The sequence below is a fragment of the Rhagoletis zephyria genome, unplaced genomic scaffold (genome assembly GCF_001687245.7).
Source record: "Rhagoletis zephyria isolate East Lansing unplaced genomic scaffold, Rhagoletis_zephyria_1.1 Rzeph_scaffold_01294, whole genome shotgun sequence".
Taxonomy (NCBI): Eukaryota; Metazoa; Arthropoda; class Insecta; order Diptera; family Tephritidae; genus Rhagoletis; species Rhagoletis zephyria.
Window position 1 is genome coordinate 73,743 of NW_016158378.1, and position 19,468 is coordinate 93,210.

At 40.8% G+C, this 19,468-nt stretch overlaps 2 protein-coding genes across 2 annotated transcripts; both read right to left on the minus strand.

Annotated features, from left to right (window-relative positions):
• Positions 1-2,999: 2,999 nt before the first annotated feature.
• On the minus strand, positions 3,000-3,728 carry LOC108363520 (uncharacterized). The gene has a single exon (XM_017616904.1). The coding sequence runs from the start codon at positions 3,726-3,728 to the stop codon at positions 3,000-3,002; it is 729 nt and encodes a 242-aa protein (XP_017472393.1).
• An 11,145-nt stretch (positions 3,729-14,873) lies between these two features.
• Positions 14,874-19,114, minus strand: LOC108363521 (uncharacterized). Its single transcript, XM_017616906.1, has 3 exons — positions 18,716-19,114; positions 17,273-18,619; positions 14,874-15,218 (listed from the first exon to the last, which is right to left on the minus strand). The coding sequence occupies exons 1-3, from the start codon at positions 19,112-19,114 to the stop codon at positions 14,874-14,876; spliced, it is 2,091 nt and encodes a 696-aa protein (XP_017472395.1).
• Between the last annotated feature and the right edge of the window lie 354 nt (positions 19,115-19,468).

Genomic DNA, 19,468 nt, shown 5'->3' on the forward strand with positions numbered 1-19,468 from the left:
ATACCCCCCCCCCCTCCCCCCCCCCCTCTTTTCTTTTAATCCAACTCTACTATAACAAAAAGAATTAAAGGCGAACCCGACTTGACTACCCTAATAAAGAATCTGCAACTATGCTATATTTCGCTTTATTAAAAGTTACTCCACGAAGGAGCTCATAAAAACAAAATAATATATGTATATACGTGTTAATATATGTATATGTTTATGTACACTCACCTTGCTTTTCCACCCGTGTTGGTACCAACATGCGGAGAAGGAAGCTGAAAATTAATAGGGTGAGAGAAAAAGTCCTACATATACATATGCACGTCATATAAAAGTTGGAAGTGGGGAGTGCGATCTTCCTTCCAATTGATCTCGTTAAATCTTGTAGCGACTTAGTTCCGGTGAAACTTCAATCGAAATAACACGCGTTGCCGTACTCCAAATAAAGAAATATATTAAAACTAATTGTGTTAGACAAAATAAACGCGAAAACTAGTGCGGAAAGTGTACAATTCAAATAAAGTGTTTGTGTTTACACCGAAAAAAATAAATTCATAAAAAAGAAAAGAAAGAAATTCATGTGCAAAATTTATGGCGTGTAGGTGCGCCGATTAAATAAAAATTCTACAAATTCATAAATTCAAAAAGGGAAAGTAAAATAATATGTTCAAATCTATATGCAGACATACGTATGCGAAATTTAAAAGTGGTTTTTAAGCAAACAAAGCAAACAAAAAAAATATAATAAAAAAATTAAATTATAATACTAATGGACTTAAATTTAACGCGCATTAGAAACACGCTTAGTGCGCGGAACGCGAGTTGGCTGGCAGGTGAGTACGTTAGCTAANTTATACCCGAGCGCACTTGTGCACAAGGGTATTATAACTTTGTTCACATAACGGTTGTTTGTAACAGGCAAAACGAATCGAGATAGATATAGACAAATGTATACATAAATGATCAGAATGAAAAGAGAAATCGATTAAGCGGTGACTGTCTGTCCGTCCGTCCGTCCGTCTGTGCACACGATAACTCGAGTAAAAATTGAGATATCTTAACGAAACTTGGTATGTGCACTTCTTTCGGGCGTAGGACGGATGGTATTGAAAATGGGCGAAATCGGACAATAACCACGCCTACCTCCCATATAACGCTAATTTTTAAAAATACGAAAACTGCGATATTTTAGTAACTACTGAAGATTATTCACTCAAAATTGATATTTGCAATAATTTTTAGACAAAAAATAAGAATATTATACATTTTTGGAAAATGGGCATAGCCACGCCCACTTATGGATACATGTGCATATCTTGGTAACCGCTGCACCAATTTTTTCCAAACTTGGCACAGTTGTTAGCCTTGCTACAGCATACCAAATGGCCGAAAATGTTTAAAATCGAACAATAACCACGCCTACCTCCCATATAACGGTAATTTGGAGAAATACGAAATCTTCGATAAATCAATAAATATTAAAGATAATTTACTCAAAATTGATGCTTGCAACAATTTTTACCAATAAATACGTTTATGATAAAATTTTGGAAAATGGGCGTGGCACCGCCCACTTATGATCACATACATGTATCTCGGTAACAGTTCTACCAATTTGTACCAAACTCAGTATGGTTATTGTGCTTGCCACATAGAAGCAAAACGTTGAAAATTATTGGAATCAGATTCAAATTACGACCACTTTTCATATAACGGCAAATTTCAGAAATGCTCGAATCTTCAATATTTCGAAATTTAAGGACGCTAATTTACTCAAAATTGATACACACCGGCTTACCATGCAGTGGTAGCTTTCGCAAAGGTGAAAATCATATACTTAGTACCTGCGCCGGGTATTTAATGTTCGGCTCTGCCCGAACTTAGACTTTCTTACTTGTTATTATTATTATTATTATTTTTTTTTTTTTTTGTACGTTTACTTTAGTATTAATTCACTGTAATTAAACATGGTGGAACAATACCAGGTGAAGTAGTCAAAGCGAGAAGGCTGGTTTATTACTTAACCTGTTTATGGCGCCAGGGTAATTACTTTTGATTCATATGAACTCTCAATGAACTTCATACCTTGGGTTGGCGGAATCCCTCCAAATTTTTGTGGGCTGATGTCTGCTGAAATTAGCTGGTGATGCGGGATTGTTCTCGCCGTCGAACTGCTCCTGATCCAAACTTGAACACTTTGCGATTCGCTTCAGACCAAAACAACTACGTTTATTCTGTTTACACGTAATTTTTTTTTTTTTTAAGCTAAAACTTTTCCGCGGCGCGCTGATAACTTTAACAATCTTCAGCATTCACTCAACTGTGTCTCGCAGCTTCTTCTTTCCCCAATTTATAGCATCTGATGATTCCGTTTACCCTGGTAGATGCAATTCGGTCCGCAAACGGTGATCTTACCGCTTTAAAGTTGCACCTCTTACTTTCCCCACCCTCAAGCTAACATTCCACATATACATGTATAAATTCACTCTGTTGTTAACAGAAACAGATCGTCCATACTCACACACTCCACCCACATACATACACACACACATGCGCCTAATTAACAGCAGGCTGTTCGTTACACGCTCGCAACCGTCGATGGTGCCTACGCTATGGAACGAGTGCGCACAAGAGTTCATAACGCAGCCTGACCATATTCCTCTCTAGCGCCCTATGTGTGGCTTCGACCCATGACCTGTTGCTGGGCCCTATTCCTTAGCCTGTTGTCATCTTCTTCACTCTCCCTACTTAAAAATCATCTAATTTACCTGGTAAAAACTTAGCCTATCACTGGGTAAGGTTTGTAAAGGGGACAAGACACGGTAGAAGGGGTGTATAAGTACATGAATCTGCGAACTTAAGTTGTGTCAATTTGAGTATTGTCAAGTATAGTTATCTTTTTTTGTACACATAAGACGTACACTTTCTACACATTCTTATCGGACAGAAACCACTATCACAAATACAGACAAGACAAAACATACACTTACACCTGGATCCGACCTGCTGAGTGTCTATGCTACAAACATGTCTTTCGCATGGTACACGCCTAACTTCTTACCAGAGGTGTCGCCTAGTTCATAAAGCGCTGTGTCAACTTTTCGTAATATGACGCACTGAACATTCTTCGGCGCAAGTTTGGCATTATAATGGTCCATCAGCGAGCTCTGTCTAAAATTGCGGCGGTACACTAACTGGCCGATTTTAAATTCAATATTTTTCGTCCTAGTATTGTAAACCTTTTCGCTTATGCTATGTGCTCGTTTTAGTTCGCTGAATATCTTATCCCTAATCGTTTGATGCTTTTCTAGACCCAATTCTACAGCGCAGTCAGTGTCCTTGATGGAACCTAATTTTTTAAGCACGTCATACGCCGCGCCGTGTTGCACCATCGGTATTCCGAACACTGCGTAGTATGGAGATACACCTATCGCTGAATGTGTCACAATTCTCAAAGCAAATGCCGCGTCACTCAAGTGCTGGTCCCAATTTCTTTGACTACTGCCTATATAAGATCTTAGCATTTGAAGAACAGACCTATTCACGCGCTCGGCAGCATTAGTTTGAGGTGAATAGAATGCTGTCTTTATATGCTTAACTCCGTAATTCTCTAAGAAAGCCTCGAACATGTTGGCAACGAATCGCTTCCCATTGTCTGAATGTAGATATTCCGGGATCCCGAAAACATGAAACACCTCCCTTTCAAGGAACTTGACTACGTTATCGGCCGTGGCCTGTCGCATGGGTTTAAGAAAGACAAATTTGGAAAAATGGTCAAGACAAACGAACACAAACACATTTCCATCCTTGGTGCGCGGATATGGTCCCATAAAATCGACATATACACGTTGGAAAGGTCGCTCAGTGACTTGTTGTTTACCCATTGGTGGCCTTTTGAAATTGTTTTGGGTCTTATTAACCTTGCACGGGCCAGTAATACTTTTCGCGGATCCTAGCTAACGTTTTGTGGATTTCCCCGTGTCCAGCTCATGGCGAACTATGAGCAGTTTCCACCAGCCCCATACGCAGCTCCGACGGTCCTTTTGTTGCGTTAGCCATTTGAGGCTAGCGTGATCCGTGATTATGGTGAATGGTAGACCTTCCACATAGGGTCGGAAACGTTTGACACTTAGCACGGCGGCGTAGCATTCTAGCTCGGGCACGCTATAGTTTCTTTGTGCCTTATTCAATTTCGCTGACATGTACGCTATCGGTCTTTCTTCCCCGTCCAGTTGGAAGAGTACTCCTCCCACCCCGTCAGTCGATGCGTCACATTGTATGTAAAATCGTCTATGGAAGTCCGGATGTACGAGTACTGGGGCGGATATAAGGCTTTGTTTCAGTGCCTCAAACGCCTTGATGGCCTCATCGGTCATGTGAAACTTGTTTATTTTGTCCTTGGACAGGCAGTCATGTAGCGGCGCAGCGATATTCGCGTAGTTTTGGATGAATCTGCGATACCATCCTGACATGCCCAGGAACCGTCGGAGTTGCTTAGGGCTCTTTGGAAGAGGGAAATCTCGTACGGCTGCGACTTTGTTAGCATTCGTTCGAATGCATCCATCTCCCACAACATAACCCAGGTAACGTACCTCACGATAGCAGACTTTACTTTTTTCAACGTTGATCGACAGCTTCGCATCACGCAAGCACTTAGCGACCTTNTTTTTCAACGTTAATCGACAGCTTCGCATCACGCAAGCACTTAGCGACCTTTTCCAATAGGGACATATGCGAATCAAAATCTACAGAACACACTAACAGATCGTCAAGATACACAAAAACAAATTCACGTAAAGCCGCTGGTATAACTTTGTCCATAAGACGACACATTCGCTGGGCAGCATTGCAGAGGCCAAAGGGCATCACAGTGAATTGGTATAGGGGCCTACCAGGTACCGTAAAGGCTGTTTTCTCTCTGGATTTCTGTANGTTTTCTCTCTGGATTTGTGTTCTAGCGGAATCTGCCAGAAGGCATCCTTAAGGTCAATTGCTGAGATGAAACGCGTGTTCTGTAGTCGGCTAAGTATGCCGTCTATGTGGGGAAGTGGGTACGCGTCTTTAATCGTACGTTCATTTACTTTTCGCGCATCTAAGCACAGCCTATTCTTGGTTCCCTTAATTACTAGAGAGACGGGAGAGCTCCAGCTGCTGTTGCTCTCCTCTATGACCCCCATCTCTAGCATCCTATCCAGCTCCGCAAATACTAACTTCTGAATAGCAAGTGAAATAGGGTAGGGTCTTTGTTTTACGGGCATACTTTCGTTCACAACTTCAATTAGGTGCTCTTCAATATCGGTGCGACCTAAGCCCAGAACGGCGAAGGACGGGAACTGCGCCTTAACTCTTTCAAGCCGCCTATTTTGATCTTCCGAGAGCACATGCTGCACTGCCTCAAAAGAGAGATCACCTTTTTTGGCTACGAGCTCTGAAACCGCCTTGTTTTTAATGTTCTCATTCACACCTCTGCTTACTACATTCATATCAAACACACGCCAAAAATCTACACCTAAATACACCTCCTTGGCTCCCAATGCTTGCTTGTGCGAAGAAGCGGTTATCACGTTTCACAGTGACAATGGTTGCTATTATTTTTCTTTGTATTCTTCTGAGTTGTTTTTGTTTTTCGCGCATTTTCTTTATCTTTTTGAAATTTATTGTTTTACCTTTTTCATCTAGCGCTTCCATGAAAATTCTCCTTATCGCCTCTTCATAATTAATTCTGCGTAAATGTAAACTATGTTCTACACATCTATTATTGCGTTTCTTATCATCTATACTCTTTAATTCAGTATTGTCTTCGCGCCTTAGCATCTTAATCTCACTCTTATTCGCGCCTTCTACTCTGCCGGGTGACTTCTGCTCTGGACAGAGTGCCCGGCCATCTCTGTCAGTGCCCGGTTTCCCGCCTCGGCTTTATACACACAAAAGGACGAGTCTCCACCACACAAAAAACATGTCATCAAATGGAATGGGGACTTACACGCACTGTGTTTTGCTGCTTCAGCCGGGTTTTTGAGGTAGTAATCAACCGGCATTCCGCAAGCAAAACACATCATGAGGTGGAACGGGGATGCACAGAAAACTTGCTTGGGATCATTACTGACATTACTATGAACGGTGGAAGAATTACTTACATTGGAGGAGGAGACATGTCACGAGCAGAGGTAGTATTAAGCGAGTTACTACTTCCCCCGAAGTGGTTTCGGCCTTCCTTACCTAAAGCGTTAACTTCTATTTCCCTGTCGTTTTTCCATTCTTCCGGATATGCCCTGTCACAACTTTCTATCTCATTTACCGTCCTGACTCTCGTCTCGACCTGTTTTCCTTAATAAGTTCTTCAGCTCTCTAATATTCGTCCTTCAGTTCAGACATCGATCCAATCTTAGTGGCGAAAGTAAGATTAGCCAAGTATGGTTTGAGGTTTCCCCGTACGATCTTTACCAACTCGTCTTCTGGGATCTTTTTTCGAAGGCGAAATGTGAGATCATGTATATCTGCATAGAAGTCCTCAAAGCTTTCGTGTGCGTGCTGTTTTCGCTCCATGATCTCGCGTATCACCTCGTAATCTGACTCGGCCGATTGGTACTGCGCTAATAGTTCTGCTTTTAATTCGAAGTAATCGAATCCTGTGACCAAGCAGTGGAACTCGGAAAAAAGCTGATCATAGGAGAGGTGATACTGTACCCGCATTCGTTCCAAGCGGAAGACGAAACTTTCCACCGACATTCCCTACTATCGTTCGGTTGTCCTCTATTTCCTCGCCAGTTCGCTGGGTCCGGTGTTGAGGTCGTAACTGCTGGTGGTGGTGCTGCTGGAGCCTGCATCGAAGCCTCCACATCACCAACGCGGTTGCTGAGCTGCGACTCATCAGTCCGGATTTTCCTGACCTCATTCATACAATCAGCCATTGCCGCGTTCTGTTGCACTAACACCGCCATCATCTGGCTGATTTGGTCGATTCTGTTTGCTGGTGGCGAGGTTGGTGGTTCGCCACCTCCGGCTGACTCCTCCTACCGCTCCCTCTAACATTTTCTCCTGAGCCGACGGTTCTGACATCTCCAGAATGCGGTCCAGTTTCCGAGAAAAACTAAGGGATTCGGTGATGTCTTCGACCTTTTTTTGGTTGCAGGGAGGATCAGAATCCTTTTGTATTTGTCGCCCAAAAATTCGAGCTGTGCAGCGGTTGAAATAGTCCACTGGCACGAAGTCTATTGGATATTCGACCCCAGTATCTATTTGCGTCAGCAGGGAACCCACTACTTGGTTTTCTAGTGACCTCGCAACACTTCGCGTAAAAGGTCTATTATTGGGGAGAATACCTAACCTTGTTCTTTTTGGTTCTTCAGTTTCTTCAGATATCTCCATTAACCCTGGAAACCCAGCAAAAAAAACTTTCTGACACGTAAAAATAACTCCCGCCTCTTAATACTTTTCAAAAATAATTCAAACCAATTTCGCTAATATGAAAAATGTAAATTCAGTACAGTGTAGGTATATAAACTTCACGTTCCGTGATTTAGTTAATAACCAAACGGGTGTTAAAAAATAAAAAAATAAAAATATACATATATCTGATCGATTACGACTTATACCAGTTTCGCCACTTCATTCGGCTTAATTTACTAGCATAGAGAAAAAAGGGTAGTAAAAAGGCTAATAATATCTGCTATATATGATTTACAAATAAAAAAAAAAAAACTGACTTCGAAACTTTCCGAAATTCGACGTTTACATGTACTAAACGGGGAATTGCATTATTAAACTAACTATCTATATCCTTAGCAATAACAATACTTCACTTATCAGAGAAGGAACGATATGTATGCATGCAAAATAAATTAATAGGAATTTCTAAGGTATTTGGTGTGGATGGTTGGTGCATAGATGGTGTTGTCCTCGACTGGCGGATTGCATGAATTTTCACTTAAAGTATCGTAAGTATGCTCGTCACAGTCCAATGTCAATGTCACTAAATACCCCTTTTATTTTCAGCTTGCCACTACAGAGCGAAAACCTGAGCCGACGCATCTGGAAGCAATGCTTGTTAACAGCCCTTAGTCCCACTGGAAAGAACCAGCTGCCTCACATCCGGCAAGTGCGAAACTCATCTTCTGGTGGTGCTAGTCTCTTCCAGCAAATCAAAGAAAATGATAAGACTTGTTACGGTCTGTCACCGAAAGTCACTTTACTAAATCCCCGGGACTTAACAAAGGCACTTTCTGATGGCAGTTTCGTACCCCGCCAATCTAGTTCAACCCCACATTTACTATCGGCCTGAGCCTAAGCAAAGCTGGCGGCTGAACTCCTAAACAGTCCGGATTAGAAGGAAATCAGCAAAAATTTTAAATTATTAACGACAAGGCTATGAGAAAGCTACAGTATTGGAAAGAAATAACGAAATGAAGGTAGCATGAACATGTGAAAGAGCTAGTATGTGCTGAAGTCAAACGTTGGGCGCCATTTGTTATGTTACTGCGTGTTCCGGGCGGAGGTCGTGGCGGGACAGGCATGGTGGTAGCCCGGCTGGAGCTCGTCGGACTAGGGGTCTGGTCCTTGCCACTAACTCGCACCCGCAGTCACAAACAAAAAAAGTCATGCCTCCTACCTGGCATGGAAGAAAAATAGACAGAAAACAACAGCGGTAGAAACAGTCCTGTCAGGGGGAGCCGTCCCACCCCGTCTGCTAAAAAAAGCAGCNGCAGCCTTGGACTTCACTCTGGCTCCGAATGCAACCGCGAAGTCCCCTATCCTGACATCCGTTCGTCAGTCGATCAGTCCTGTCAGCATCGTCACAACCCAATACGAAGTGGACCATCCATCCCTGCCAGGTTACCTCGAGGGCAACACCCGCACCAACCACAACAAAACTTAGTGTCTCATTCTACTTCCTTCCCTACTTCAAGATGGTTCATAAAAGTAATCGAACACCAATTGCATCATACATATATTTCCTGAGTTTTATTTATTTTTCTTTTCTTAATCTTACTAAGAAAATCTAATTTATATTCTTAATCATATATCCCTATATGTATATATATCGGTACTATAATAGCCCCCCCTCTTTTTTTTTTAAATCCAACTCTACTATGACAAAAAGAATTAAAGGGGAACCCGACTTGACTACCCTAACAAAGTAACTGCCATTACGCTATATTTCGCTTTATTAAAAGTTACTCCACGAAGGAGCTCATCAAAACCAAATAATATATGTATATACGTGTCAGAGCTGTAAAACTGTGAAATCATTTGAAATTAAAAATCATCAATTTTATATTATTATGTTTTCATTGAATTCTCCCTTATTGAATAATGCGGCTTATAGTTTTCCAATTCTACATTCACTCAAAGTAGATACGATTGCACACATTTCCATATTCAAAGAAAGATTGAAAAAATTGAATGACGAACGATTCACTTTTAACACTGAATAAGCACTCAGATGAATGCAGCTTTTGCTATGTGTGCACACATCCACTCAGTACCAATCAATTGATATAAATATTTTGAACACACAAAACCCACTGAAAAATACGCCAGGTTGCATTTTATTAAAAAGACTGCAAAATTTCAACACGAAAAATAGTTAATAGAGCGTTATCATCAGTTTTTTTCACTTAAATTTGTACAAGGATTTATAAGAATAAAAAATATTAATTGGAGAAATATATTTTAGTGAACGTCTCGTTAGAATGTCATTATGAAAAATATAAATTATTAATGATTTTAACATCTCTGTTTAGAAAATTGTCAGCTTTCCAAATAAGTGTTACCAATATACCATTAATAATGCATAATGTATAAATTAGTACATACATATATAAGTTAATATAAACTAACAAATTTAAGAGCTTCTGGTTCTAACTTTAGACATACATATACATTTCATTATTTAATTATACAAATTTTTTATACAAATTTCTTCGTACTTTTTTTCGTCGCTATTGGGTCAAGCAGTTAATGAAGATTGGAAAATCGAATTTGTTGGTTTGTGGAGGTTTTTCCATTTACAATAAGCCACAAATTATCAACATTTCCAACAAAAAAATATTTAACAAAATTCGTTGGTCTCTATTTTCATTAACATCCNACTACATGGTAAGCCGGTGTGTATCAATTTTGAGTAAATTAGCGTCCTTAAATTTCGAAATATTGAAGTTTCGAGCATTTCTGAAATTTGCCGTTATATGAAAAGTGGTCGTAATTTGAATCTGATTCCAATAATTTTCAACGTTTTGCTTCTATGTGGCAAGCACAATAACCATACCGAGTTTGGTACAAATTGGCAGAACGGTTACCGAGATACATGTATGTGATCATAAGTGGGCGGTGCCACGCCCATTTTGCATCAATTTTGAGTACATTATCTTTAATATTTATTGATTTATCGAAGATTTCGTATTTCTCCAAATTACCGTTATATGGGAGGTAGGCGTGGTTATTGTTCGATTTTAAAAATTTTCGGCCATTTGGTATGCTGTAGCAAGGCTAACAACTGTGCCAAGTTTGGATTGTATAAAAGCCACTTTTAAATTTCGCATACATATGCACGTCATATAAAAGTTGGAAGTGGGAGAGCGATCTTCCTTCCAATTAATCTCGTTAAATCTTGTAGCGAATTAGTTCCCGTCAAACTTCAATCGAAATAACACGCCTGGCCGTACTCCAAAATAGAAATATATTAAAACTAATTCTGTTAGACAAAATGAACGCGAAAACTAGTGCGGAAAGTATACAATTCAAATAAAGTGTTTGTGTTTACACCGAAGAAAATAAATTCATAAAAAAGAAAAGAAAGAAATTCATGTGCAAAATTTATGGCGTTTAGGTGCGCCGATTAAATAAAAATTCTACAAATTCATAAATTCAAAAAGAAAAGTAAAATAATCAGCAATCCTGAGTTTCGCCTGAAAAAAAATTCACCCGAAAATTAGTCATCCGCATATAGTAAAACCATGGAAACCAAGAGTGAAAAGTGAACCGGTTCGGGGAAAATGAAACTCATGATAAGGCTGAATATGTTCAAATTTATATGCATACATACGTATGCGAAATTTAAAAGTGGCTTTTATACAATTTCGACGGGTCGTAAGCAAAGCAAACAAAAAAAACTAATATAATAAAAAAATTAAATTATAATACTAATGGACTTAAATCTAACGCGCATTAGAAACACGCTTAGTGCGCGAAACGCGAGTTGGCAATTCGTCGTTGGCTCCCCACGAAAAACCAAGTGGGGCTGTATAGATACGCGATATTTAGTCCCCAAGTTGTGCTGGCCTTGGGGTCAGGCACTTTAGGGCTTCCGGTGCTCCGCAACCACGTGACGCTCAAACCGGGCCCGGCCCTAATTGTAATCGCAGGTGACACTGGCAGGTGAGTACGTTAGCTAAGTAGCGAGTAGGCAAACGTGGGTTATTCCCTCGTTTCCAATGGCTCTCAGCGGCTCCTGTCGCTGCTGAGCTCAACTTATTCAGCTCGGCCCCTTCTCGTTCCTTTCTTAGCTCTGGAAATCTTCGGTGTTAGCAGTGCCTGGTGTTAGTTGCGCCGCGGAACCTTTTTGGTTTCTCCGCCAACAGCCCATGTAAGCGAACAACGCCTGTAAGCGAACAGCGGTGTCTAATGTTATTCGTGGTTTACATTTGTGTACACACACATATGTACATATACATACACATATGCAGATATTTCTGCATATACATACGCTCACGTATCTGCAGATGTACAAACGCAATTTTGGATTTTTGTTATTTTTATTATTATTATTTTTTTTTTTTTGTACGTTTACTTTAGTATTAATTCACTGTAATTAAACATGGTGGAACAATACCAGGTGAAGTAGTCAAAGCAAGAAGGCTGGTTTATTACTTCAACTGTTTATGGCGCCAAGGTAATTACTTTTGATTCATATGAACTCTCAATGAACTTCATACCTTGGGTTGGCGGGATCCCCTCCAAATTTTTGTGGGCTGATGTCTGCTGAAATTAGCTGGTGATGCGGTATTGTTCTCGCCGTCGAACTGCTCCTGATCCAAACTTGAACACTTTGCGATTCGCTTCAGACCAAAAACCCTACGTTTATTCTGTTTACACTTAATTTTTTTATTTTTTTTTTTAAGCTAAAACTTTTCCGCGGCGCGCACTGATAACTTTAACAATCTTCAGCATTCACTCAACTGTGTCGCGCAGCTTCTTCTTTCCCCAAAATGTAGCATCTGATGATTCCGTTTACCCTGGTAGATGCAATTCGGTCTGCAAACGGTGATCTTACCGCTTTAAAGTTGCGGCTCTTACTTTCCCCACCCTCAAGCTAACATACCACGTATACATGTATAAATTCACTCTGTTGTTAACAGAAACAGATCGTCCATACTCACACACTTCACCCACATATATACACACACACATGCGCCTAAATAAAAGTAGGCTGTTCGTTACATGATCCATTATTTTTTATTGCCCAAATAATAGACATAAGAACGATTATAAGAAATGTAAACATAACAAAACTGTCAAAGCTAAACTTTAAAATGGGGGGGGATTGCCAGATGAATGTACGTAACCAATAGTTATTCAAGACACGAACCATCATATCGGTATAGACACGAATTGACATGGCCACTATGAAAACGTCACACTGACATACGATAAAAGAATCGGTGGTCACATACCACGATGCGAGAAAAATATTTTTTTTTTTTTGGAATTGGAAACGGAGCGAACCACACTAATCAGCCCTCGCAAGAACGGAATTACAACCAAATAATTAAAGTTGATTAAAAGCTTGTATTAAAAGCTGGCGACAGTCGGGGAGTCGATACTCACCCCTCAGTGGAAATTAATAGAGGCAAAAGGTGCAGTCACATTCCTTCCGGCAAATCCCCAGCCATGTTGTTGCGTAGAATAAAGAAGTTGTGAGCATCAAATCTGGACTATTCATTTGACAGCAATTGAGTCACCATAAGCCGGTAATACAAAATCATTACACGTAAGTCAGCCACTTTCTTGCCACCATCCATTGGAAGCGAGCTATCCATCAACCGTAAATAAAGATTCCTGTTTGGACCGACAAACCAAGGTCAAGCAAATCAAGGTTTCCCTTTATCCAAGGTAGGTTGGGATTGAAAATGGGCAGAATCGGACAATAACCACGCCCACCTCCCATATAACGGTATTTTCGAAATATGGAAAAACTACGATATTTCCGCAAATACTGGATCCAAATTGTTGAAAGTTGGTATGCGAAGTAGAAATTTGGCACAAAATAAGATAGTTATGAAATTTTTGGAAAATGGGCTTGGCCCCGCCCACTTATGATAAAAAGCTGTATCTCTGGAGTCCCTTTACCAATCCCCACCAAGCTCGCTGAGAACACTTCTTAGGGCTTGACTAAGAAATTTTTGAAATCCGACAAGAACCACCCCCACCTCCGGTAATTTATAGAATTACGAAAACTGCGATAAATAAGTATCTATTTAAGCTAATATACTCAAAATCGATATATGCAATAACCTCTTAGCAGAAAATTATAATTAGGGAAATTTTTGGAAAATGGGCGTGGCACCGCCGACTTATGCCTACATATATGTATCTCAGTAACCGGTTTACCAATTTCTACCACACATTTTCTACGGCATATTTATAAACCTTGGCGTGAAAAAGCAATATGCTGAAAATTTTTGAAATCGGACCAAAATTACTGCCACTTACCATATAACGGTACATTTCAGAAGGCTAAGACGCCAACTTACAACAATCACTTAATAAGACACATGATGATTGATTACTTACTACGTAAGTGTATATTGATAACCGCCTTACCGATTTCCACCAAACTTGGTCCAATTATTTGAATAAATCATAGTATATTATCGAAATGTTTGGAAAAATACTCTTGCTTATAATGCAGTTTACTGAAAGGTGAAAAAACGATATTTAATATGTGCGCCGGGTATATAATGTTCGGTGTCGCCCGAACTTAAAGTTCTTTACTTGTTTATGGATACGTTTAAGGTCAGGGTTGAATTTTGCTGAAATTTATATGTACATTTATCTACCAAAATCGTTTGATAAAGTGATAAACTTTGGTTAAATAGATTTCCATACAAAGTTTGACAGTTCATTTATAAAATGATAAATTTATCATTTTATCAAGTTTTCAACAGTTTATCACTTCTGATGAAGACCCCTATTATGTAGTTGACAGTTAATTAGATTAAATCCATACCCTTTGCAAAAGTAGTGTCGTAGATTTATTTGAAACACACCACTTTGAAACCAAAACTATGATTTTATTAATTCCGTAATAAAAAAGTAAGTAAGTATACATACATATTGTTACACGATATAGACTCGGATATCTAACTGATGATGCTTTGCATTGACGCTTGTGATGAGCGATATTTCACTACCGGTGATTTTATCACTGTTTAAATCGCTTATTAGTGACTGCTACTGCTGGGCCACAATATCAGTGATTGGTAATTTTTCCACTTGCATGATATTTCGCTGGGAATGAAAATCACATCTGGCAATAGCTAGTCAACGGAAGTTGTGATTTTTCTCTATTATGGTAGAAATGGTGATTTTAAAAATTTTAATTATTCATTGTGAATATACTCGTATGTATCCAATAAATCCGTCAGATTTATACAATTAATGTTTCAACTTAACATAATGCAACTTTATTTCAATTAATAGCAAACTACACAATGTATTTATTTCAGCTTGATGCTGTCAAAAGACAAGAACGAAGTGCCAGTCCTCTCACAAGAAAAACTGTCAGCAACCCCCGTATGTCATGTTGTAGGTTTACGAATAACGTGGGAAGACAGACTAGCAGAAATCGTACGACAATACCAAACAGGGTGCTTAATATTTGACACCCCTTAACGCCCAGATGGCGAGTAAAATGCCGGAATCTTTCGTGGACGTTTTGACCGCCTTGGAGTCGGTGGTTGGGGTGATGATGGTAGGACGATCCTATCAGGTGTAGTATCTGCCGGCGATGTGGGCGATTGATGCGAGCTTAGGGATGTTTTTGTCTGTGTTGTCTCAGAAGGTGGTGAAACTGTCTCAGCTTCAGAGTCGTTTTCAGTTGAGTCACCGCTCGAAGTTGGTTCCATAGACGTGGAATTTTCATTGCTTGATGAAGTTATGCCGGCGTCAACAGGTGATCGATTCCTAATTTGGTCTAAGTGGCGCTTAATTAACCGTTCATCTTTAAGGCGAATCTTGTAAGATAATGGGCCGGTTTGGGAGTGGATGNAATGTTTCCTTTACAGTAGGATTTTCGACGGCAGGAGAGAGCTCATGCGGGTGGACCTTGTCAAAGTATGTTTTCAGCTGGCGATTGAAGATTAACTCTGCAGGTGAACGACCGGTTGCTGAATGTGGACTAATGTGCTGATTGAATACAAATCTCGTCAGGTTCAGGTCCCATTCCGAATTTGCTGGTAATTTTTTAAGAAAATCCTTTGTCGTCTGAACCATTCGCTCAGCTTGTCCATTAGACGACGGGTGAAATGGAGCACACCTGACATGGCGAATTAAATTATTTGCCATGAAGTCTTTGAGCTCCCTCGATGTGAACGCCGTGCCATTATCACGGTAGCCCGTGAGTCGCGAAGAGGGAGCGCAAAGATTTGATGGCAGACTGAGATGATGTGGATTTAACAATATGGACTTCCAACCATTTGGAATATGAGTCGACCGTTAAAAAAAATAGTTTACCGTGAAATGGTCCCGCAAAATCGACATGAAGTCGCGACCATGCGGTTTTTGCCATTTCCCAAGTATGGACTGGTGCTTGAACCTTTTCGTGTCGAGTTTCTTGGCACGGAGTACAATGCTTAACGGTACCCTCAATTTCTAGATCCATTCTAGGCCACCAAACATAGCTTCTGGCTAATGCCTTCATTTTAACGATGCCAGGATGTCCTGAATGTAATGCGTGTAAGATGGCCTGACGACATGGCGGTGGGATAATAGTTCTGTTCCCCCATAACAGACATTCTTTAAGAGTGCTGATCTCGTTGCGGCGCAGAAAGTATGGATATGCTTCATCGTTCCGAGATACTGAACACGGCCAGCCCCTTAACGCCCAGCTGCGTACCTTGGTGAGTAGCGGATCTTTCGACGAGAGCCTTGCTATATCTTTGGCGTTGACGATTTGGGTACTAGCCAACTCGATCATGAGTACTTCTCCATCATTAGTCCCAGTATGAGGCTCTTCAATGGGTAGGCGGCTTAGACAATCTGCGTTCCCCATCTTCTTACCCTCTCTATAAATAAATTCAAAATTGTATGCATTCAGGAACACGGTGCGACGCAACATTACGGGGGACAGGATCAGTGGGACTTCTTTGTTGTGCTGAAGATGCCCAGAAGCGGACGATGATCCGTAACCAATGTAAATTTTCTACCATATAAGTAGTCATGAAAATTTTTCACGCCAGCTACAATGGCGGTAGGNCAACATTACGGGGGACAGGATCAGTGGGGTCTGCTTTGTTGTGCTGAAGATGCCCAGAAGCGGACGATGATCCGTAACCAATGTAAATTTTCTACCATATAAGTAGTCATGAAAATTTTTCACGCCAGCTACAATGGCGGTAGGTTCGCGGTCGATTTGTGCATAGTTTCTCTCGGAATTCGACAAGGTTCTTGAATAAAACGCTATAGGCCTTTCAGACCCATCAGACATTCTATGGCTTAGTACGGCCCCAATGCCATACGGTGAAGCGTCGCAAACGAGTATCAGTGGTAGTTTTTCATCGTAATGGACGAGTACGCTATCAGAAGTGACTAGGTGCTTTAATTTATTGAAAGAAAATTGGTGCTCAGATTTCCAGACAAAATTCCTATTTTTCTCTAAGAGACGATGCAGGGGCTCTACAATTGTAGCCTTATTTGGCAGAAACGAATGGTAAAAATTTAACAGTCCAAGAAAAGCCTGCAGCTGTTTCTTATCTTTGGGGACCGGAGCATTCTTAATGGCCTTCATTTTTTCTGGTGAAGGTCTAACCCCAAAACCATCAATTTTGTACCCTAAAAAATTTATGGTGTGTACTCCAAATTTGCACCTATCCCGCCGAAGATGTAACCCTGATTTGTCGAATCGGGATAGCACTTCATTTAGACGCTCAGATAGTTCCGTCTCGGTTCCGCCCATGATGACTACATCGTCGAAATATGGTAACACACCAGGAATATTCCGAAGGAGCACGTCAATAAAATTCTGAAAAATTCCCGGAGCTGACGAAATACCAAATTGAAGACGGTTTACTTTAAATGCGCCTTTGTGTGTCACAACGGTTTGCAACATGGCAGAGTCTTCGTCTACAGCAAGTTGTTGGTACGCTTGTGCGAGATCTAATTTAGCAAAGATCTTTACCCCTTCTATTGAAGAGATAATCGAGCTTATAGATGGAATTTGGAAATTGTGTGGCAACATGGCCTTATTAAGGGTAGACTTATAGTCACCACAAATTCTAATTGTTCCATCGCTTTTGAGAACTGGGACGATGGGCGTTGCCCAGTCAGAGTATTCGACAGGTTCAAAAATACCTTGAGCGCACAAACGATCGAGTTCAGTTTCAACAAGACTGCGAATAGCTATTGGAATACGGCGTGCGGGAAGCCTAATGGGTTGGATGTTGTCTTTAACTTGTAAGGAAACTGGTTCCCCTCTGAATTTGCCAAGTTCTTTTGAAAAAAGATGCTCAAATTTGCCTAAAATATGTTTGATTGTGGGCGATTCCTCAATTGCCAACACTCCCTGCACGCTTATGCCCAGCGAATCAAACCAATTACAACCCAGCACGTTGCTTTGGTTACCATTTACAATGATAAGTGGTAAGTCTTTGATTGAGCGTTTGTTGTACTCAATGTCAACATCTAAGACACCTCTGATAGGTACACCATTATGTTGAAAATCCCTCAACTCAAGACCGCACTCGTATAGTAATGGCTTAACCCCCGGCCATAATTGGTCGAATGTTTTAGAAGATACTATAGTATAATCCGAACCTGAATCCACTTCGAACTTACATGGTTTTTGGTTGATGTATATGGTGGTAGATTTCTTACGACTCCTTGAGCTTAAAATCTGATTAATCGACTGTGGTTTCGACTTACCGCCTTGTTGTCGATTTTTGTCCGTAGCTTTCGTATGCTCCTTCGTCGCACCTGCATTGACTGACCGGCAGACCCGTTGCAAATGGCCCTTGACACCACATGCAGAACAGATTGTTTCCCTATGAGAGCACTGAGATCGAGCATGTGCACCACCACAACCATTACAAGGTTTTGCGCTAGCTGTATTGTTTGAGCTTTTAAATTTTTCATTGAATTTCGGCTGATTACGTTTTCCAACTTGATTAACTTGTTCGGGTTGTCGTATTACTTGCACGTTCTTTGATGCGGCTTCCGCTGTTGTAGCCCGTTCTATGACCTTCTGCAGTTGGAGGTCAGACTCCGCGAGGAGGTTTCGTTGAAGGGATTCGTCGCGCAAACCGCACACCAAACGATCACGAAGCATGCGATCTAAAGCACCGCCAAAATTGCAATCGACCGCAAGCTTTCTAAGGGCGGCTATATATTCCGCAAAGGTCTCATTCGGCATTTGATCGCGCTTGTGGAATTTGTAAAATGATGCAATTTCCGATGGACGAGGGGAAAAATGATTCGTTAATACTGCTTGAATTTCCGAAACTTGAAGGTCACTCACCTTCTTAGGGGATGCCAATGACGACAGCAGATCATAAAGCGGCGCACCGGCTAGTGTTAAAAAAATCGCCCTTTGACGCTCAGCTGTCCGTATGTCATTGGCCTGAAGAAACAACTCGAACCTAGCGTAGTATGTGGACCAATTCTCCGGATGACTTATGTCAAAAGGCTCTAATGTTCCTACTGAAGTCATTGCAGAGTTCGATGGCTCAATAGGAATTCTTCTTGAACTGGATGCTGAGTCTTCCTTTGTCAAATCTCGTTCCAAAGCAGCTTCTTTTTCCAGCTTAATTGGCATTGACACACGATGCAACGAAGAATTGAATGATTGTGCAAATTCCCAGTACACGTACTTGACTTTGGATGTCAAAAAGGTTACCCGAACCTCAGTAAGTCGCATAGCGGTCAAAAGGGTCACCTTCACTGGCTGACTTGTAGCCGCTCTCGATATCTGCACGTAGTTTTTGCGATAGTTTTACTTTGTCGCTTGCCAAGTCACGCGTTGTTGAAACAAACTTTAATGTGATGGGGATGATCCCATCCTCGTCGCCATTAATAAATCCGTCAGATTTACTTTATTTCAATTAATAGCAAACTACACAATGTATTGATTTCAGCTTGATGCTGTCAAAAGACAAGAACGAAGTGCCAGTCCTCTCACCAGGAAAACTGTCAGCAACCCCCGTATGTCATGTTGTAGGTGTACGAATAACGTGGGAAGACAGACTAGCAGAAATCGTACGACAATACCAAA

Excerpts from the sequence above, each read along its gene's own strand:
- LOC108363520 (XM_017616904.1), bottom strand. The coding sequence starts at position 3,728 with ATGCGACAGGCCACGGCCGATAACGTAGTCAAGTTCCTTGAAAGGGAG.
- LOC108363521 (XM_017616906.1), bottom strand. The coding sequence starts at position 19,114 with ATGCGACTTACTGAGGTTCGGGTAACCTTTTTGACATCCAAAGTCAAG. Across the intron at positions 18,620-18,715 it reads CATTGGCATCCCCTAAGAAG|CGCGATCAAATGCCGAATGA; the intron begins GTGAGTGACCTT and ends AAATTCCACAAG. Across the intron at positions 15,219-17,272 it reads CACACAAAGGCGCATTTAAA|ATTCGCCTTAAAGATGAACG; the intron begins GTAAACCGTCTT and ends TTATCTTACAAG.